The 22,475-nt window shown below is 43.9% G+C and overlaps 1 protein-coding gene, 1 long non-coding RNA gene and 1 other non-coding gene across 13 annotated transcripts in view; 2 read left to right on the top strand and 1 right to left on the bottom strand.

Moving 5' to 3' along the window:
* LOC102156552 overlaps positions 1 to 11,982 on the bottom strand; it is a 31,729-nt gene extending 19,747 nt beyond the window's left edge. For 2 of the 7 annotated variants that reach the window (XR_005353299.1, XR_005353298.1), the window contains exons 1-2: positions 11,296 to 11,979; positions 7,169 to 8,138 (exon numbers count right to left, since the gene is read on the bottom strand). This is a non-coding gene — a long non-coding RNA (uncharacterized LOC102156552). Of the gene's footprint in view, positions 1 to 7,168; positions 8,139 to 9,862; positions 9,998 to 11,280 lie in introns of all 7 variants that reach the window. The other 5 variants (XR_005353302.1, XR_005353300.1, XR_005353303.1 and 2 more) reach the window with 5 other exon arrangements.
* LOC119869861 lies at positions 6,564 to 6,666 on the top strand. Its single transcript, XR_005354859.1, has one exon. It is a non-coding gene; the product is annotated as a U6 spliceosomal RNA (small nuclear RNA).
* A 314-nt stretch (positions 11,983 to 12,296) lies between the features above and the next one.
* ZNF236 (zinc finger protein 236) overlaps positions 12,297 to 22,475 on the top strand; it is a 104,044-nt gene continuing 93,865 nt past the window's right edge. For 2 of the 5 annotated variants that reach the window (XM_038525743.1, XM_038525747.1), the window contains exon 1: positions 12,297 to 12,411. In XM_038525743.1, coding sequence (XP_038381671.1) covers positions 12,357 to 12,411 — 55 coding nt within the window. In that variant the 5' untranslated portion in view covers positions 12,297 to 12,356. Of the gene's footprint in view, positions 12,412 to 12,964; positions 12,985 to 13,098; positions 13,364 to 14,217; positions 14,332 to 22,231; positions 22,350 to 22,475 lie in introns of those variants that run through there. The other 3 variants (XM_038525745.1, XM_038525744.1, XM_038525746.1) reach the window with 3 other exon arrangements.

Genomic DNA, 22,475 nt, shown 5'->3' with positions numbered 1-22,475 from the left:
TGAGGCCCTGGCAGCCAGGCTGGGGAAGAAGGGATGGTGCTAAGGTTAGAGGAACCTGGTGGCAAGCTGCGAGGAATGCCTGAGATGTCACTGTGGGGACAGCAGGGCCAGTGCAGGAAAGCCCGCAAATCATGTCTGAAGAACTGAGACCATTAACTGAGTGGCAAGCTTGGCTGGAGGAAGGCCAGTCCAGGTGTGGGTGGGATGGCTTCAAAGCAGTGCTGGCACGTGGATGTGGGAGGACCAGGCAGGTGCTGGAGGGTCTCCGGGTCTCCACTTACTGGGAGGGGGGCACAGCCTGAGCAGCTTGGGAGGTGGAGAGGGCATCGCACAGGGTTGCCGGCCGAGATAGCAGACAGATGTAGGAAGCCACTGTGGGAGCTGGGGAGTAGACTGAGCAGGTGACTGGCCCCACGGGGACCAGGCCTCAGGGAGAGCGTGGGGAACAGGTGAAGAGAGAGGAGTGGCGTGGGCCCAACCTGGGAGTCCTGGGGGACCAGAGAAGGGAAGACCAGCTGAGAGTGGTTTGGAGGATCCCACGGAAGTTCTGCAGGGGAGGTTAGGCGTAATGGGGAGTGTGAGCTGCGGTGGGCCTGAGGTCCTCAAAGACACCAGGAGAGGCACAGAAAGTGTCAGCGGTGGTGGGGCGTTGGAACCTTTCCTCCGTCTGTTACTTGGTACCTTCTCAGGCAACGGACTCGTGTTTAGGATTCAAGAGGAATGGGGTAGGATGCTGTGCCTTCTTTCACTGTGGCTCCATGTGGCTGCCTGTGTGCCCTCGACATCCCCAGAGAGGGGTGCTGGCATCACTGAGCTGCATAAATGAAGCCAGGGTCTACTAGTGAATTGTTAGCACATTTTTGTTTTTATTATAGCAAAGTGTGACCCTCACACCTGTGAGCCCTGGGAATGTACATGTTCAAGGATCCTTCTCCATTATCCCAACAGTTTCTCTCTAAAAAAATAGTGTTTGAAGTTTTGTGGTTGAAGCATAGAGCAGTGCTAGAATATCAAAACCGCCTGGGGACCTTGGAGAGCCACTTGTTGAACTTTCTAATTTTCCTGTTTGAAACCTAGCAAAGTAAAATGATGTCCTGGGGTCATGCAGCCTGACATCTGGAACAAAAACGTTACTGTCAGCCGCCATGAGCATGCTGGAGGCGAAAATGTGATGGAAATTTGTAAGCTTCACAGAGCGATGGTCACAAAGCATGGACTATAGAACGTTCCTGTGGGCTGTGTGTAAAAACGAGTTCACAGAACCTCAGCTGCAACCTACCTGGGCAAGGGGTACTGGGGGTGATCTGAGGTTAATCAGCTGGCAGGTAGGTGCCATTCACATAACACCTCTCATTTTTAGGGAAGAATTGAACAGATGCCCCCAAATATGAGACATAATTAAGAAAATTTCTGTGTTTTATCTACTCAGGAGAAGACTGATCAGGCCCTTGGCCCCCTCCAGCACAGAATGAAAACAGTCTAATCTCCCCGGAAGAACGGGTCGAAGGCTACCAGCCACGGCTGAACACTAGTGAGCCTGAGCAATCACTGCAGACAGCATCCCTACAGAATTCCATGGGAGGAATGGAAGTGCACACACGGATTGTACTCTGGGAATGACAGCTTATGTCACTTATGTTCATGTTGTACACTGCTTGGGGACGTTTTCTGGAAACAGAAATTCAGATTTATTGAGTGCAATTGAACAACTAGTCTATATTTTATTGCGCTAACTGGGAAGGATGGCTGCAGATTTTGGAAAGAGTCTGGATAGATTCAGTGGCCCTTCCCCAGAAGGTTTGTCACCTTTCCCCAGTAAGTGGAGGCTAGTGCCGCTTCTTTCCATGACCTAACATGGATTCCCAGCACCGTGAGGCACTAGACAGTAACATGAAGAAGTTCGTTACAGAATTGCGGGTCCATGATCAGTGTGTGAAGAGCGAGCATGTTATACATCCTACTGCATTCTAGGGTAGGAAATGGGATTCACAGTCGAAATATATGGATATTTCAGCCTCCCACCCCCCCGTGCAAGTGAATAAAGGACAGAGTATCATGTAAGAGGCCAAGGGGCTGGGAGGTGCTGGTGTGGGATGTGGGCAAACACGTGGGCAACAGATGGAGCTGCTATGGGTGCAGATTGGAAGGTGTCTGGAAAACAGCTCTACTGTTTCTTTTTTTAAATTTTTTTAAAATTTATTTATGATAGTCACAGAAAGAGAGAGAGAGAGAGAGGCAGAGACATGGGCAGAGGGAGAAGCAGGCTCCATGCACCGGGAGCCCGACATGGGATTCGATCCCGGGTCTCCAGGATCGCGCCCTGGGCCAAAGGCAGGAGCTAAACCGCTGCGCCACCCAGGGATCCCAGCTCTACTCTTTCCATGAATCTTGAGCAAGAGAGTCACTTCAACTCCTTGGACCTCAGCACCCTCTTGTATAAAGAGGAATAACACTCCTTGTCTACCTCCAATTGAATTTTAAGGATCAAGTGATAGCACAAAGCATGTTATAGAAAGAGGATAAATAAGCATTATTTGGGAAGACTGCAAGATTTCAGAATGCCCCAAAATTGAATTTAAATGAGTCATTGTCCCTATTATTAGAATAATATGAAAATTTTATTCAGAATGTTGATGTTTTGCCTATTCTTTCTTTAATGTTTCAGGACTGAATCTATTCATACAGTTTTAAGAGAGTGGACATTCTATCTCTGTAATAAGTAGTCTTTGGCATAAAGAACCTGAAATCTGCATTCTCTTTGCAACACCGTTTTAACTTTCTGATAGATGAAACCCCAGTGTTCTCCAGTTCCTCTACTCAATAGTTTGGTAGATGCAGAAGTGAAAGAGCTGTGTCCTGAAGGGGGTGGCATAGTGCCTGGCACATAGTAAGCACTCAGGGGACGGTTAAGAAGATAGATAACAGAAGCAGGATAGACAGATGAGCCAAAGTGATCTCTTCCATGATCACATATCTGAACTTATCATCACTCACAGTTATTCTTTCCTCTGGTATTCTTTAGAGTCTCTCCGCCCCTAGGGGCAAACTTTTTCCTACCCATTCTACTCCATCACTGCTACTGAGCATGTCCTGTCTCCTCATTAAGCCTCATTCTTTCCTTATCATTCAAGACATTCACACATCATTTACTTTCTTATAGGAATATTTGAACATCATTCCTTATTTCATATCAGATGATTGTGCTTTCTGAAATCATGCTGTCAGGTGGGAGATCCCACGCCACCCTTGTGCCCTGCAGTCAGCTCTGCCAGTCCTCATGCCACCCCTTCCACATGGACTGTGCCCATTTTCCCGGGCTCCTGAGAGCTTCTAAGAGAGTCAAGAGTCAGGACCCATTGGCATCACTATGAATTCCTGCTTGGACTCAGCAATCATTTTATTCATCTATTTATTGTATCTTTTTATTACCATTGCTGTGCTTTTCAATTATCATGTTATTTCCATTTTCTTTGGTGTCAAACTAAGTCATTTTATCTCTGAAACTACTCCAGGCAGCATCAATGTCAGGTGGATTTCAGTGTCTAGTTCAATATGCAACTTGTGAATTTAAATGACTCTGGAGTGAAATGAAATTTGCAATCTCAGATCTTAGGTTCTCAAACTACTAGGAATATAATTTAATTTGCTCATCTGGTGAAGGAAAGAGTATACAGGTCCTGGAGACTTAGAGACCTGCTTTCTGATCTGAACTCCAAGACTTACTGTGTCATCTTAAGCAAGTTATTTAACCTCTCCCAACAAACATGTAAAATGGAATATAGTGCATACTTCTAGTCCTGGCATATCTAATAGAGATTAAATATGTAAATGTGCCTGGCAGCAAATGATTGATATACAGTGTTCTTGTTTTCCTCTTCATTACCCTTAGCTTGGATCCTATCTGCTGGTATTTAATTCTTGGAACCTGAGAACCAAACAACGACAACAAATTGAAAAGCCCCAAAATTTTAAGTCTTGGAAAGTGTGCTATTGCTAAACTCTTCCATCAAATTCTGAAAGGAATTTGACTGAAAGGAATACTTCACAATTCAGTCTAGGAGACTAACCCCATACAAAGACCAGAAAAACACATTACAGGACTTTAAAAAAAAAACAAACAAAAAAAAGAACTACAGACTGATGTTCCTTATGAACACAGATACAAAAATTCATAAGAAAATGTTAGCAAGTTCATTCACTCATGACAGAAATTCTTACAGTGTAGGAAAAGAAGGGAATGTCCTCAATATGATAAAGGGCAACTATAGAAAACTGTAGCTAGTATCCTAATTAATAGCGACAGACTGAATCCTTTCCCTCTATTATCAGTGAGGGGGAAAGATAGTTGCCTTTACTAGGTCTACCCATTGGTACTAGAACTAGTATTACAAGTTCTGGGCAGTGCAATAAAGCTGGAAAAAGGGGGAAAAAAGGCTTCATATTGGAAAAGAAGTAAAACAGTTTATTTTCAGAAATTATAAGCATTTATTTAAAAAACCTCTTTTGGAACCCATAGCAAAAGCTACTATAACTTGTAAGATTAGCAAGGTTTCAGGATAAACAACCAATGTAAAAAAATAGAGCAATCAGTTTGACACTAAATAAACAATTATGCCTAACATGGCAGCAAAAGTATGAGCTACAGGGGCATCTAGGTGGCTCAGTGGTTGAGCATCTGCCTTTGGCTCAGGTTGTGATCCTGGAGTTCCAGGATTGAGTCCCACATTGGGTTCCCCACATGGAGCTTGCTTCTCCCTCTGCTTATGTCTCTGTGTCTCTCATGAATAAATAAATAAACCTTAAAGAATATATGAGCTACTTGGGAAGACTATATTTGACAAAAGATCGACAAGACCTGAGCCCTGAAAACTGCAAAGCACAGCTGAGAGGAATGGGAAGAGATTTGAGTAAACTGGAAGAGAAATTGTGTTCCTAGGCTGGGTGACTCCGTATGGTTATGGTGTGAATTTCTCCCAAATCAATGTATGGATTCTAAGCAGTTCTATTCAGAATCTCAGCTGACTTTTAAATTTTTTTAAAAAATTGACAAGCTGATTTTAAAATTCAGAAAATGTGTGTGGCATTGGAGAAGAGAAACACATAAATAGGACAGAATAGAGTCCAAGATAGGCCTGTACATATGTGATCAATTAATTTTAAACAGTGTTGACAAGGCAATTCAATGGAAAAATAATCATCTTTTTATCAAATAGCACTGGAGCAACTGGATATCATGTTGAGAAAATCAAACAACCCTTACCTCATACCACATTTAAAATTAACCATCATAGAGAAAGACCAAAATATACGAGCTAAAATGTCCAAGAGAAAACACAGGAAATCTAATCACTTTGGGTTTGGCAAAGTTTCCTTGAAACGACACAAAAAGCATGGAACAATTGATCATAATGTGAAATTCAAAAAAACCCCAAAACTTATGCCATTCAAAAGACAATGTTATGGAAATGAAAAGGCAAGCCACCTATGAGGGTATTACAAACATATACCTAATAGGGGCACCTGGGTGGCTCAGGGGTTGAGCATCTGCCTTTGGCTCAGGTCGTGATCCCGAAGTCCTGGGATCCAGTTCTGCATTGGGCTCCCTGCTGGGAGCCTGCCTCTCCCTCTGCCTGTGTCTCTGCCTCTCTGTGTCTCTCATGAATAAATAAATAAAATCTTTAAAAAAAACAAAAATACCCATATACTTGATAAAGAAATTATACTTGGGGTATGCAAATAACTCTATATCTCAATGAGATGACAAACAATCCAATTAAAAATGGGCAAAAATTTGAACACACTATATCAAGGACAATAATATGTGGACAGCAAATAAGCAGATGAAAAGTCGCTCAATGGCGTGCCTGGGTGGTTCACCTTGGTTAAGTATCTACCTTCAGCTCAGGTCATGATCCCTGGGTCCCGTGATTGAGCGTCTTATTGCATAGGGCTCCCTGCTCACCAGGGAGTCTGCTTCTCCCTCTGCCCCTCCCCCATTTATGTGCATGCACATGCACACACTCTCTCAAATAAAATCTAAAAAAAATTCAGTATCATTAGTTATTAGAGAAAGGCAAATAAAAACCACAGTGAGATACCATTAACCATTTCCTAGAAAGACTGAAATTCATAAGGTTAACTATACCAAGCACTGGTAAGTCAGTGGAGCAACCAGAATGTCATACATTGCTGGTAAAAAGGTAAGATGGCATAACTACTTTGGAAAGCAGTTTAGCAGCTTCTAAAACAGTTAAAGGAATAGCTACCATTTGACCCTGCCACGCCACTCCTAGGTAATTACTTAAGAGAAACTAAAGCAGAAATGCGGCCAGGCCAAGACCTGATGCAAATATTGATAGCAGTTTCGTCTATAATCAGGGCTTGTACAAGGTGAGACAAATGAAACGTGCACAAACCTGAGAGTGAGCACCAGGTGCTTTGTTCTGTCACCCTAGTCTGAGTCTGTTAATACTAGTTAAAAACTGAAAACAACCCCAATGTCCATCAACAGGTAGATGGATAGAGGAACTGTGGTATATCCATAAAATGAAATACTATTCAGTGCTCTCTTTGGCAGCTTATCATAAAATTGGAATCATACAGAGAAAATGAGTATGGCCCCTATGCAAGCAGGACACTCAAATTGGTGAAGCATTCCATATCTTTATAAAATAAGTCCGAAAAATGTAATGTGACTATAGTTAATAGCACTGTATTGTATATTTGAAAGTTACTAAGAGTGCAGATCTTAAAAGTTCTCACCACAAGGAAAAAATTGTAACTCTGTGTGGTAATGGATATTAACTAGACTTATTGAGATAATTTTGCAATATATGCAATTATACATAATTGCGCTATACACCGGAAACTAGTGTTTTATGTAAATTGTACCCTAAAAAAGAAAATAAATACTATTCAGCAATAAAAAGGAATGAACTAATGATTACTTCAACAACATGGGTACAGCTCAAGCTCAAGATAATTATTCTGAGTGAAAAAAGGCAAAAATAATACATATGATTCCATTTATATAAAGTTCTGGAAATTGTAATCTAATTTATAGTGACAAAAAGATTAGTAGTTGCCTGGGAATTGGGGATCAGGGAGGGGATTAGTACACAGGGAAATAAGGAAATAAGGGTGGTAGGGTGGTAGGATATGTTCATACCTTGATTGTATTGATGGCTTCACATTTGTATACACGTGTCAAAACTGATCAAACTTCACCCTTAAATATGTGTTTGTTGTATATCAATTATATTTCAACAAAGCTGTTAAAATAAAATGAGCCAATAAGAATTTAAGTCATGAGTCCTTATTGGATCCTGATTGGGAAAGTAAGAATCTTTAGAGACAATTGGGAGTATTTGAATATGGACTAGATATTAAATATATTAGGAGATTATTGATACTTTTCTTAGGTATAGTAACGATATCATGGATATGTAGGGAAAGGCACGTATTCTTAAGAGATTCATGCTGACGTAGTTAGGGGTAAAGCGTGATGTTTGCAGCTTATTTCAAATAGCTTGGCAAAAACAAAATAACAAGAAACAAAACCCACACCCACAGAAAAACAAAAGGCAACAGGAAAATAAATAGATAAAGCAAACATGACAAAAATATTAAGACTGTTGAATCTAAGTTTTGGAATATAGGAGTTCATTATACTATTTTTTCAATTATTTTGTATGTTGGATAATTTTGTCATTAAAAAGCTGGAAAAGTTTACCAACTAGATTTGAAAAAGAACCAAATTATAAAGATAAAATATAATTGAATTATTAAACTCAGTGGATAGGTTTAACTAAAGTCACGGCAGAAGATAAAGTTGATGAATTCCAAAATGAATCTTACAATAACTATCCAAGATGCAGTACAGAGGAAAAGAGAAAATATGAAAGAAAGTTAAGAAAAATGGAGAATAAAATGAGCAGGCCTATCATTAATCTCGCTGAACTCCAAGAGAAAGAGAAGGAATGGGGCTAACGCCATCTTTGTTGACATAATCCCTGAGAATCCCCACTGAATCCCTGAGCACATAAATGAAAAGCATCCATGCTTAGGCACATCATGATGAATCTGCGAGTCACTCATGGCTGAGAAGGTTGTAAAAGCTTCCAGTGAAGAAAAGTGACCTGCAAAAGAAAGAAGGATAACCGACTGGTCATCATTTACAACAGAAACTAAGCTAAAAGTGGAATATTTTCAGTGGATTGAAAGAAAATAAGTGTTAACCTAGAATTATTTAACCAGGAAAGTACCTTTTAAGAATAAGGGCAAAATAAAGACGTTTTCAGGTAAACAAAAAATGATAGAATGCTTGCTGCTAGTCATGTTCACTGAGTGAAATTATAAAGTGTGTATATGAGACAGGAGATGAAGTTTGGAGACATAAGAAGGAATGTAGAGGACAAAATTAATTGGAATATTAGAATATCTATGTAAATCAGACTACATAAAACAGTAATGTCTTCTGCAGTTTAAAGTAGAATTAAAACACCAAACAATAATTTATAAATTAGGAGGAGGGTAAAGATGTTAACATTCTAGTTTCATAAATATCATCTAAAAGTTTCTAGGTTACCTTTAACAGAATAGAGTATATAACTTTCAAAGGGAAAAAGGAGAATGAGAAAAAAAAAAGTCAATCCAAAAAAAAAAAAAAAAAGGAAAGACAGTGGTGTAAACTTAGCTGACATGGGACACATTGAAAGCAAAAAATATTTCTCATCTTGTATTAAAATCAACACCAGAAGGCAAGTGCAAGAATAGTCATAGCAGCATGTTCATAAAAAAACAAAAAACAACTCGACATAACTCGGAAGTCTGTCAACAGTGGATTGAATGAATAAGCTGTGGCACAGTCTTACAATGAAGTGCTGTACAACAGTAAAAACAAATGAACTGTAGCTATATGCATCAGCATCAATGAATCTCAGATATGATATGAAGCAAAGAGGCCACAGAAGAATTTGGAAAAACTTTGAGAAAGTTGAAAAAGCTGGACCAACTGACCAATATTTCATTTATTTAAAGACATCTACAAAGTCTATACAACCATAAAAGCAAGGGGAGGATTATTGCAGGATCAGGAGAGCAGATACCTCTAGGAAAAGACACTCCAGGGAGAGGCATATATGGGTCTTCCAGGGTGCTGGCCCCATTTTCCAGCTGTGCCTTGTGTGGTGGTTCTGGGGAGCATGTTTTTTGTCACCCTTTTTAGGTCTGCTATGGTAATCAGCTTAAAAATGAGATGGAAGAACAGAACAGCCCTCCACGGAACCCTCTGAGACATCCTAGGAAGAGGAGTCTAGAAAGCAACCTACCTATAAACTACGAAGACTGGATCAGGAAGACAGAAAATGTGAACAGACCAATGAATGAGGCAATTAAAACAGTAATAAAAAAAAATCTCCCACCAAAGAAAAGCCCAGTAGCAGATGATTTCACCAGTGAATTCTAGCAAACATTAAAGAATAACACGATCCTTCTCAAACTCTTCCAAAAAACTTAGGAGAGAGAATACTCTCAATTTTAGGAGGCCAGGAGTACCCTGATATTGAAGCCAGGTAAGGATACAAGGAAAGAACCCCAAAACTATAGGCCATGATCCCTGATGAATATATGCAAAAATTTTCAATAAAATGCTAGCAAACTGAATTCAACAGCACGTTAAAAGAATCACACACCATGATCAAGTATAATTTATCCTTGGAAAGCAATGCAAATTAATGTGAAACACCACATTAATAAAAGATGTTCATCTCAACAGATGCAGAAAAAACATTTGACAAAATTCAACATCCTTTCAACAAATTCAACATCTCAACAAATTGGGTATAGAAATAGCGTATCTTACCATAATAAAGGGCATCTATGACAAACCCACAGCTAACATCATACTCAATGGTGAGAGGTTCAAAGCTTTCCAAGACCAGGAATAAGACAAGGGTGTCTGCTCTTGCCACTCCTATTCAACATTGCACTGGAAGTCCTAGCCAGAGCAATTAGGCAAGAAAAAGAAATAAAAGGCAACCAAATCATAAGGGAAGTAAAATTGTCTGTTTACAGAGGATACTGGTATGGACAGTAAAAAAAGAAACAATCCTATGAAGTTACATAGGCATACAGCTGTCTTTTGTGAGAATCTTCTAACAGATCACAACTACTTCTTGGGCTAAAGAACCTGGAGTTGACTTTCATATTCACCTTTTATAACTACATAGGACTTCACTAGTTTAGGTACTTATTCCTTTAATTTCTACTTTCTTCCTTTATCCTGATTTCACTTATATTTTACTGATAGAAATTGCTTCAAATCCTTTGCCGATCAGAATAGGGTATATACATTTCCAAACAGATTTACAAGTGGCTCAAGCTTCTTATGATCTGCCTCCAATCTTTTTTCTCAGCCTTATACCTACGCTAGTCCTGATATATGTATGTGAATAGTCATATTTTGTCTAAATTTATATATATTTCTGCTTTGATGCAACTGGGTACATGGGATGAAAGGTAAGCAGATTTGGTTTGCACCTTGGACTTGCTTACAGGCTATGTACCCTTAATCAGACTATTTAGCCCCTCTGAACCTCAGCACCATCATCTGTAAAATGGTACTTGCAGGATTACCTAAAACACTAAAATGTTAGCAGTTAAAAACAGCAGATGTTAATTACCAGTTGCCATTCCTTGGTTAGCTGTTGACGGTTAAATAACCTCTTTTCAAATAGGATTATCTGCCTAGTTTTTTCAGGATTTGGATGAATGTATGGAAACAAAAGAACATATATAAAGCGCCTAACAAAATACTCTTTAGGTTTTTCCCCTTTACCGTTACCTCTACCTGGGAAGCCCTAGTTCTTACCATCTGTTAGAATACAAGCATCTACTAAGTTTCAGTTGAGTGTCTTTCCTATTTTTTTTTCCAACTGTAATTTATATGGTCCTCAAATTTCTCCATCCACTTTTAAAATCTCTATTTATAATATATTGACTGCTTTTGTCTTTCTTGTCCTATAGCACCAAGTTGTTTTGGTGGGGAAGACACTGTTTTCCCTTTGTATTCCTATTCCCTCCTAATACCTTGGATGCAATTGGTAACCATTATTTACTATTTTGAATTAATTTTCCTGAGGATACTAAGACTGTTAGACTCCTTCCTTGATTGATAATGTTGCCTCACCCAACTCTGTCCTCCTGTTACTGTGTCACAATTTTGTGGAAGTTATTATGAGCAAACAACAGAAATAAAAGATGAATACAATATAAAACTACATTTTAATGTATTACATCAGATGACAGGTCTTCCTCATCCAAGTCCCTGATCTGTTAGTGTCTGCCCCTGGAGAGTGTGCCATGGGGATGCTCTCAGGGGGATCCTGGAGGACCACGTTCCCCGCGTTTCCTGCAATTAAATGAACACAGTAAACATAGGTGAGCACATCCGAAGCACCTAGCATATCGGGGACCCTTGCTCTCCCCTCCTCTTCCACCAGCAAAGCTTTTTCACCACCTGTACCAGTTTAAAGGGGACCTTTCTTCTTTTCCTCATGGCTGTCCCAGGCAGACCCTAGCCCACCCCGCTCAGCCCATCAGGGCCGAGGGGGACCCAGGTGACCCCGGCCCGCCCCGCTCAGCCCATCAGGGCCCAGGGGGACCCAGGAGGACCCCGGCCCGCCCGACTCAGCCCATCAGGGCCCGGGGGGGGGGGCGGCCCAGGTGACCCCGGCCCGCCCTGCTCAGCCCATCGGGGCCCAGGGGGACCCAGGTGACCCCGGCCCGCCCGGCTCAGCCCACCAGGGCCCAGGGGGACCCAGGAGGACCCCGGCCCGCCCGACTCAGCCCATCAGGACCAAGGGGGGGGCCCAGGTGACCCCGGCCCGCCCCGCTCAGCCCATCGGGGCCGAGGGGGGGCCCAGGTGACCCCGGCCCGCCCCGCTCAGCCCATCGGGGCCGAGGGGGACCCAGGCGACCACCGCCCGCTCGCGCTCCGCACCGGGCCCGACCGGCGGAACGCGCATGCGCACGGCGCCGCTCCCCGCCCCCACCGCGCGCCCGCGCCCAACGCCCCCAACGCGGCCCGCCGGGCCATGGAACCCGCCGAAGTTGGCGCGGGTCGAGCCCTCGCGTCCGCTCGCCCGGGCGCCTTCCCCCCGTGAGGCCCGCGGGCGCTCAGACCCGGCTCGGCGGCCGCCCGCGCGCCCCGGGGCCGCTCCGCCCGCCTCCGCCGCTCGGCCGGGCGCGCGCCTCGCCCCCGAGGCCGGTCCCCGCGCGTGCGCGCTCCGCGGGTGTATGTGTGAGTGTGTGTGCGGCCGAGGGGTGGGCCGCCGCCGCCGCCGCCGCCGCCGACGATGCCGCGGGGCCGCCCCCCGAAGCCCAGGGAGAGCAAGGCGCGCGGCGACTCCGGTAAGCGGCTCCGGCCCGGCCGCGCTGTGCCGCTCCGCGCGAATATAGTCCCCGGATGCGGCGCGAGGGGCGCCGGGAGCGGGCCGGGCCGGGGGCGGCGGGCCGGGGGCGGCGGGGGCCGGGGCCGGGCCGGGGCCGGGGCGGGGGCGGGGGCGGGCGCCGGGCGGGTGTCCGCAGCCACCGCCGCCGCCGCCGCCCGCCTGGGGGCCGCAGGGCGCGGGCGGAATGATACCGGCGCGGCGCGGCGGCCCCTCCGCGGGGCTGGGCCTACTTTCCTGGGCCGGGCGGGCGGCGGCGGCGGCGGCGGCGGCGGCGGCGGTGGTGGCGGGGCCGGGGCGAGGTGCGCGCCGCCCCCCGCTCCCCGCCCCCCGCCCTCCGCCCTCCGCGGCCCGCCGTCCCGGGCGGAGGCGGCCTCCCGGCGGGGCTCCGGGGCCGCGTGGGCGGGCGGGAGGGACGGGCGCCGGGCCGGGCCGCCCCGACTGCCGAGGCCCGAGGGGGCCCGCGGGGCGGGGCGGGCCGGGGGGCCGCCGGGGGGCCGGGAGCCGAGACCCGAGACCGCGGAGGCGGCTGCGTGTGAGCCGGGTCGGGGGTGGGGGAGGGGGAGGGGGTGGCCTCCGGGTACTCGTTCCCTCGCTGGCTGGGACTCCGGGGTCCCCTTCCCCGGGGAGGAGTCGGGGCGCTCGGTGGGGGGCGGGGGGCTGGGGCCTGCCGGGGGCACCTGCGCTGCTCTGCAAACCCGAGGCCGGTCGGGCCCGGAAGTGCAGATCGGGGTTCCAGCGTGCCCTTGATCGCATTTAGGAAGAGGGGTGCGGACGAGGAAGTGGCGTGAACTTGGAGCGGGACGTACCCAGCCGGCCGCGGCCGCGGTCCTGCTGCAGTCGGGGCGATCAGTGAGCCGACCCGACCCGACCCGACCCGCTGCTAAGGAAGCGCTGCAAGTGCCGCCCTGCGTGTGAGTCCAGCAAGCCTCGCGCAGCCCGGCGCAGCCCAGCGCAGCCCAGCGCAGCCCAGCGCAGCCCGCCTGGCTGTCCGGGAGCCAGCCGGAGCCAGCCGAGGTGTTGGCTGGGGGAAAATGCAGGGCTGCGGACTCGGACTCAGGTTGCAGCATGACTGCTGGAGGCTGCAAGGAGGCCCGAAAGGCCTCCCCGTGCTCTGGCTTTGGCTCTGGTTTGCTCACTGTTTTTATTTTTGCTAAGAAGCCTTCTGCCAAAAATAATGTAAGGTGCAGTGCGTCTCGGTTGCTTGGAAGAAGGCATAGGCCAGACCGTGGAAAATTTGCATCAACTTGCAGTCCCCCGTCTTCCCAAATGGCATCCTTTTGGACCTGGATTTTCAAGCCCCAAACATAAGAATAATTCTCTCTCATTCCTCAAGGCTATTCATAATTAAGTCTTGTAGCTTCTACCTTAAAAATGTCTTTTCAGTCAGCCCTCCCCCTTTCCACCTGGTGTCCCTGGCTGACCCAGTCCACCTGCGTGCACATGGACTTCTGTGGGAGCCTCTGACTGGTCCCAGGTAGTCTGACGCTACCTTAAGTTCGTCACCAGTCCACCTGGAGGAGCAGTTTAAAATGTAGATAAAATGGCCACACCCTGGTAAAAACTCTTAAGGATTTCTGATTCCTTGGGGGTAAAATCCACATTCCTGCAGGATCCTAATTGATCCAGCCTCTGGAGGGCTCATTTCCCTCCTCCTGTGCTCTAGCATTCAGTTCCCTGGGTTCTGGCAGAGGCCACACTTGTGGTGGGGTGGGGCCTTTGCTGTTACCTATTCTGAGAATCCACCTGCTCTTGCTCAACTTCTTAGGTCCCAGTGCTTCAGCTTCCCAGCAGAGGCTTCCTCAAAGCCGTCTGAAAATAACTTGACACCACAGTTCTTCTCAGAATGTAGGCCCTGGAGACACTCTCAGGGGTCTGCAGGGTAAATATTTTCATAGTGCTACTGTTTGGTTGTTTCACTTGCTGAACATTTGCACTAATGGTACAAAAACTATGGGGGTAGCATTGCTGGCGCCTTTGCACAGACTGCGAAGCTGCGGTATCTTCATGTACAACATACTGAATCTATTCCAAATAAAATGATTTGCAGGAAAACAAAATGTAACTTACTGCAACAGAGAAAATGTCAGAGGCAGATATGAGGAGCTACTAACCTTCTATTCAGCCAGACATTAAAAAGATTTGTAAAAGTGAAAACTCTTGTTACTGCTTTTGTGGAGAATATATTTTTCATAAAAATGTGTGTTTGTGTTAACCTATAGTAGGTTTGTTTTTAAATGAATAAATATTTTAATAAGTGCTCAGTTTTAATTTCTGATAGGGCAAGTAACAATATAATCTGTATAAACCTAAGGTTTTTGGGGTCCTCCATATTTAAAAATGTAAAAATCCTGAGATCAAAATGTTTGAGGATTATCGCTTTGTCAGTTAACTGTCTTAAGAATGTTTTCTCATTATCAGAAATTCGTTTTCTATGTTACCATTATGAATTTTATTTTTAAGAAAAACCTGGAAGGTGCGTGGGGAATTTTACAGATAGAGGGAATAATAAAGCTCAGAGAGGTTAAAGTGAGTCGGTAGGTCTACCCAGCTGGTGGCAGAGTTGGGATTTGAGTCTGCCTTTGAGTCCAAACTGTGCATTTTACTATTTTGCCTTGATATATATAAAGCCCTACATAGGGGTTAATTAATATATTCAACAAATATTTATTTTTTAATAATAAATTTATTTTTTATTGGTGTTCAATTTGCCAACATACAGAATAATACCCAGTGCTCATCCTGTCAAGTGCCCCCCTCAGTGCCCATCACCCATTCACCCCCACCTCCTGCCCTCCTCCTCTTCCACCACCCCTAGTTCGTTTCCCAGAGTTAGGAGTCTTCATGTTCTGTCTCCCTTTCTGATATTTCCTACCCATTTCTTCTCCCTTCCCTTCTATTCCCTTTCACTATTATTTATATTCCCCGAATGAATGAGACCATATAATGTTTGTCCTTCTCCGATTGACTTATTTCACTCAGCATAATGCCCTCCAGTTCCATCCACGTTGAAGCAAATGGTGGGTATTTCAACAAATATTTTAAAACACTTCCTGTGGTGGGTGTGCACGGCTAGGGACTGGGTCACAGAGTTCACCTAACAGGATCTCTGCCGCGGCTCTTAAAGACTGTGTATGTCCTGTGATGGGGGAACGTGTTTATGGCAGCAGATAGCAGACACTTGTAGTCTAGGGTTCCCAGAGAAAAGGATGTCAGAATGGAGATGTTAAGAAAACATTGCTTGGAGTCATAATTAGCTTAGGACAGAAGTACAGTAGTGGTGTCCTACCTGCCCCCTCCCCCCCCCCCCGCCCCGCCTTACCTGCAGTTTCAGTCCCCTGCGGTCAGACGGTGGTCTTAGTGACATCATCAGAAGGTCACGGTGCCAGAGGTCATTTACCTCACTTCACGTCCCAAGAAGAAGGGTGAGTGTGGCCCAATAAGATACTGAGAGGGAGAGAGACCAGAGACCGCATCTGCACAAGTGTACTAGTGTTGTCTATGTCACTACTATTGTTAATCTGTTATGGATTTGTCAGTCAAGCTCAGCGATAGATACTTAAGCACAGGAAAAACCATATAGATGGGATTCTGCGCTCTGGTTTCAGGCATAGGGTGGAGGGGTGCCTTGCAGTATACCTACCTGTGGATGGGGGGCTGCTGTGGCAAAGGAAGCCTTGAGGGGGTGGTGTGTGTTGAGTACTTGTTTGGTGCCTGGCACTATCTTGGGGATAGAAGGATGATCGAGGTAGAGTTTTTTCTTTATTGTGCTTAGTTTGGTTTAAATAGTAACATGACCTTGGTGGAAACCACACTCTGGGGACTTGTATGGCTTCCATTTTTTCCAGTGCGGTGGTACAGACCTTTTCTCCCCAGCTTGTACCTGTATTTGGCCTCCTGCTCCGTTTCCGTTTTCTGTGGGAGGAATATTTGTAATACTTCATTTCCAGAGAGCTGAGGCCAGCAGACGTTGAGCCAAATGTATAAACTAGTCCCCTCTTGCTCAGATGATTAGTTTAGGCCATTTTAGCTGTTCTTGGATGAACTCAGGGGCTCTCCTTTTCTCTCTAAGGGGATGAGACAACCGGGCTGAGCTAAGAGCAGTAGGATTCAGCGCACAAGGCAGCAGATGTGCTGACAGGTTTAGAGGTGACTTCTCTGCTTCAGACTCAACTAGGTACTCCTGGTGGGGCTGAGGGGAGGGCAGGTTCTGCTTAAAGTAATAACTCTCTGACAATATTGGGCATCTGAGAATGAAAAAAATTCTTCGTAAAGGAGCACCCTTCATTCTCCACCACTGAGCTTCTTACGTAGGCAGAGTTTTTAATATTTTGAGAAAAGTGTGTGGGGTAAACACATCAAGTTTAAAGATTTTATGATCCTGGAATCAAGTAGTGAGTTAACAGCAGTTCAGAATATTTCCCACAATAAAGGAAAAATATTTGATTATAAAGATTTATTTAAAAAAAAAAATCTTGGTCTTTGACCCAAATACAGCCTGGGAAAACCATACTAAACCATAATTCTTTGTGAGATAGAGGCAACTCAGCAGTTTTTTTTAAAATAATGCTTATCCTGTACCAGGGTCTTTATATTTTCTCTGTATACAAAGTCAGTGTCTCTGCGCTCAAGCGATTAGTGTTTTTCAAGCTACTTTTTAGTTGTAGAACTTTCTTACATGAAATGTGGCAGGATCTCAAGTGGTGGTTTTCACCCTTGGCGAAACATTATGGAATCACCTGGGGAGCTTTTAAAGATCTTGATGACCAGGCCTCGAGTCCAGTTATGTGTGAACCTGTAAGGGGGAGCCAGGCATCACTGCTCTGCAGGCTCCCCAGTAGTTCCACTGTGTGGTCAAGGCTGAACACCAGTGGTCTCCGGCAGAGCTGTTCTGGGTAAAGGTGGGAGATTGAGAGATTCAGAGACAGCCCACAGCTCTGCAGTGTCTTCCCCTAAAATTTCAGCAGAGTTGAAAACTTACCTTAGTGGATTAAATTAATAATTTATGTAATAAGCAGCATGAGCGGACAGTGTGCTCTTAATACAGACGTGAAAAACTTAATTGTTCATGGCTCCGGCAGCTAAAGCAAGCTAGTTAAAGGTACTAGGTGACCGCAGGTAATAGCCAGTTCCGGGGAGCCTCAATTCTGGGAGAATTGCCAAGCTCTCACTTGGTTTACAGGGGCAAGCTCCTGCTCTGCTCCATTTAAGTATTGCCGTGTCTTAAGCATTTTTCAGGAGGAGGCCAGATGTGTGTATTTTTTTGAAACCTTTATTACTGTATTTTAGTAATTATGTTAATTGAACCAAACATCTACATAGAGAATGCAAAGAGCTTCATGAACTCCATATGTAACCAGCACCTAGAACATTGGCAGGACCTCACAAGCTCCTGGTGTTTCTTCCCTGTTACAACTGCCTTCCCTCTTTGTGCTCCGCTGTCCTCTTCTGACTCCACAGGTTAGTTTTATCTGTTTGCAGACTCAGTTGAATTTACAGTATATACCTTTTTGTTTCTGGCTTCATTCATTCAGTATTTGCTTTTATGAGGTTATCCTTATTATTTGGCAGAAATAAGTTCATTTACAAGGTTGTATGTTATTCTGTTATGTAGCACATTGTCAATTTATCATTTCTACTCTGGGTACTTGGGTTGTTTCCAGTTGGGGGCTATTATAAATGCATGCTGCTATGCACTTTTATGCATTTCTGGGTCATGGTAGACACTGTCAAACAGTTTTCCAGTGATCGTACTAGTTTGCTCTCCTACAAGCAGTGTTGGAGAGAGTTGCACTTGCTCTGTCCTTTTAGTATTTTAGCTATTCTGGTATGCATAGTGTTTGGATTTTTAACTTGCAGTTCTGTGCTAATAGACTTTCTTAGGCTCTCATATAGGTCTTTCCCCATTTTCCTACTGGGTTGAATGTTTTATTATTTTTTTAGTTAATAGACTTTACTTTTTATAGTAGTTTTAGGTTTACATTCAATTGAGCAGATACTACCTAGTTCCTGCATACTGCTTATTCTCCCCACAGACTTTCCCCTGTTATTAACATCTTGTATTAGTGTGGTACATGTGTAACAATTAATGAACCAATTTTGATACATTATTACTTAATAGAGTCCATAGTTTACATTGGGGTTCCTGTCTCCACAGCTCTGCTTGTTCTCTCTAGTATCTATACCTGGAATCATGCAATATGTAGCCTTTGCACACTGCCTTCTCTGTCTAAGCAATATGCATTTATGATTCCTTTCTTCATGGCTTGATGGCTCATTTCTTCTTATTGCTGAGTAATATTCCATTGGATGCAGCAGAGTTTGTTTATATTTTGAAGGATATCTCGGTTGCTTCCAGATTTTGGCCATTATAACTTGCTGTAAACATTTGTGTGCAGGTTTTTTTTGTGGACATTAGTTTTCAGTTCATTTGGGTAAATTTTTTTTTAAGATTTTACTTATTTATTCATGAGAGACAGAAAGAGGTAGAGACATAGGCAGGGCAAGAAGCAGGTTCCCCACAAGGAGCCCGATGTGGGATTCAATCCCAGACACTAGGATCATTCCCTGAGGCAAAGGCAGATGCCCAACCGCTGAGCCACCCAGGCAGCCCTCATTTAGGTAAATGTTGTTGACCACTGGGCTGAATGCTATGGTGAGACTGTTTAGCTTTACAAGAAGTTGGCAGATTCTTCCCAAGTGGCTGAGCCAATGAATGAGAGATCCTATTGCTCCACATCCTTGTCAGCATTTGGTATTATTGAGGGTTTTTTTTTTTTTTTTATTTTAGTCCTTCTAATAGACATGTAGTGGTATTTCGTTGTTTGAATTGCAGTTCCTTTACGAGATACAGTGTAAAGCCATATATTTGTATGCTTCCTTGCCATCTCTATATTTTTGGCAAAGACTTCTGTCTTTTTGTTATTGATGTATAGGAGTTCTTCATGTATACTGTATATGAGCTCTTCTAGTTTTTTGTCCACTCTTTGAAGGATATCTTTTCATGAAAGAAGTTCCTGTTCTTAATATTGCCTTATTTATCAGTCCTTTCTTGTTTAGTACTTTTGGGACCCGTGTAAGGAATCTCCGGCAATTTTAAGATCATGAAGCCCTTTTCCTATATTTTCATCTTGAAGCTTTATTGTTCTTCTTTTCACTTTTAGATGAATAATTCATCATCTGCTTTTGAAGGACAATTGCTTTGTTTTTATTTGCTGGCTATTATAAATAATGCTTTTGTGTTTTTAAACATGTGTTTTTGGTGCACCTATGTACACATTTCTGTGGGGATCTATGTAGGAGTGGAATTGCTGGACTACAGGGTTTGTATGTGTTTGACTTTGGTCGATGCTGCCAAATGGTTTTTGAGTGGTTATAGTGATTTTCATTCTTTCTAGTGGTGATGAGATTTCCAGTTGCTCCAGATCGTTATCAATCCTTGTTTTTGTCTGCCTTGTTAATTTTAGCCCTCCAAGTAGGTGGGCATTTTACTTTTCTAAAAAAGTACTTTTTGTTTCATATTTTTCATACCTTGGATTTTTGCAACAACCCTGTATGTTTGCAGGATGGAAAACGGCCTCATCTTTGGATGAGGAATCCAGCTGAGTGACAGGTTCTTTGGTTTGTGGAGACCTTACAAACCACCAGGCAGGACTGAGGTTCTTAAATCTTATGGCACTCAGTCCTACTTTCATCACTGTCCTCCTAGTCTGTGACCAGTAACCCATATTTTAATCTATAGATACCCATTTTTTAAGATAATGTGCATTAAAATTGTATGTACTGTGCATACACGCTTCATTGGAAATTGGGACAGAATCTTGGACCAGGCTGTCCATGATTTTCTGTGGCGCCCTTTAGCTTTACTTGATTGTTGTTGCTGTGCTAAAGTGCTAATGTCAATTGTATGTTTGTGGAGATGAGAAACAGAGTAATGGCAGCAAATCAGCAAGGAATTATTCTATCACATATAGAAAATTCGTTTGTATTGTCAAAGGATGCATTATTCTCAGCAGTACACCTCTGGGTCATTCTCAGAAAGACTGTTAATTTTAGTTCCTGGGCCTAGAATTGTTTTAGCTAGATGGGGAGGCTATAGATACTGGAGGTATTATTATGTTATAATTTTAACACACTGTAGTTTTGTTAAACTTGGATAATGTGTGTGGTGTCTAAATATACATGCACCTGAGTTTAAAGTCTTTAGATATAAAGATGTACAGGTAATAAAAGCAAATATTTGAAAGAGGATTGATATTCCTTTAAAAAATAGAGACAGTGTGGTAATCCGAGGTGTGAAAGGGAAACTGCACACAAATACAAATACTGACAAAATGGGCATATTGAAAGCACACCTGGGTAGAGGTGAATTTTACTGTGAGAACATGAGTGGCCTGACCCTGTTAGGGACCATTTAATGAGTCTCTGACCAGGTATTTATTTTTAGCTCTGTGTCACAGGTAAATTTCATATCATTTATCAAGAAACCAGTACCAGCGTTTCCAGACTCTAGTTGTCTCATGGAAACTACCATGGTTTTGACAAGCAGGGTACTTTGGCTTGACTCTCAATTGAATATTTTTTATACTGAAAGAGCATAAACAGTCTTAGGCTTACAGTTAACATAAAGTACTGTTGATAAAATTCAGGTACATCTGCTGTTTTACAGTAGGCACAAGGTTGAAGTTGGGGTCTCATCTCAGAAATCATGACCCTAAGAGACACAGAAGCCTGACTGCTTAGGAGAGAGTCTTGAATTATGAGTTGAAAATTACCCTCCGTTCTGCCATGGTTGATTGTGTGATTTTGACCAAGTGGCTAAGTTTCTCTGGGGTCTTAAGACTAAGACCTTGGTCTCTGGACTAAGTTTCCTTAGTTAATCCAACAAGGGTATGGAGTGTATAACTCTTTTCCCCCCAAGTAAATTTTATTTCTCACTTTTTAACTTAATTCTTTTTGAGCGTATAATATGTTATAATGGCTCAGAACTTTAAAAAATGAAAGTCCCTTTTGGAGCCCTACTCCCCCAGAGAGTTGCCTTTTTTCTTTCTTTTTTTTTTAATATATATTTATTTATTATTTGTGATAGACATCGAGAGAGAGAGGCAGAGACACAGGAGGAGGGAGAAGCAGGCTCCATGCCAGGAGCATGACACGGGACTCCATCCCGGGACTCCAGGATCGTGCCCTGGGCCAAAGGCAGGCACTAAACCCCTGAGCCACCCAGGGATCCCCGAGAGTTGCCTTTTCTTACCAGTAACCAATGCTATTCTTTTTCTTTTTTTTTTTTTTAAAGATTTTTTATTTATTCATAGAGACAGATAGAGAGAGAGAGAGAGAGAGAGAGAGGCAGAGACACACACAGGCAGAGGGAGAAGCAGGCTCCATGCAGAGAGCCTGTCGTGGGAATCGATCCTGGGTCTCCAGGATCATGCCCTGGGCTGCAGGTGGTGCTAAACTGCTGCGCCACCGGGGCTGCCCCATAATGCTATTATTCTTTTCTGTAGTTTTGCAGGGATGTTTTATGCACAAACAAGCAAATACATGGTATATTTGCCTCCCCCTTCCTTTTTAAAAGGAGTGATAGCATCTAGAACATACTGCTTTTTTCATTAGCTATACTTTTAGGATTACGTTTTTATATGAGTACATTTCATTTCCAAATGAATATTTACTTAATAGTAAATACTGTTGAGTAAATAATGGGTGAAATTCAAAAAGTGCTAACCCTAACCCTAACCCTAACCCTAACCCACCCTAACCCTAACCCTCTCTCGGTGCAGGTGCTTTTGAGCTGACAGATGTTTGTTCCAAGAAGAGGAAAGCAGGTGCTTTACGGCTGGTGCTGTTAACTCGAGCACGCACTTTTCTGACAGAGATTCTATGGAGAAAATAATGTAGGTGCGTTTCCGCTAGCTCCTAGGAACAAGCAAATGGCTAAGGAATGTATGTACAAAATAAGAATAGTTAGTGGACGCATAATAAGCTGGAAGAATACTAAGGTAATTGAGGTGTGGGGCAGGAGTC

Source organism: Canis lupus, chromosome 1, assembly GCF_011100685.1.
Source record: "Canis lupus familiaris isolate Mischka breed German Shepherd chromosome 1, alternate assembly UU_Cfam_GSD_1.0, whole genome shotgun sequence".
NCBI lineage: Eukaryota > Metazoa > Chordata > Mammalia > Carnivora > Canidae > Canis > Canis lupus.
Note: the sequence above shows the minus strand (reverse complement) of the source record. Positions and strands in the feature narration are given on the sequence as shown.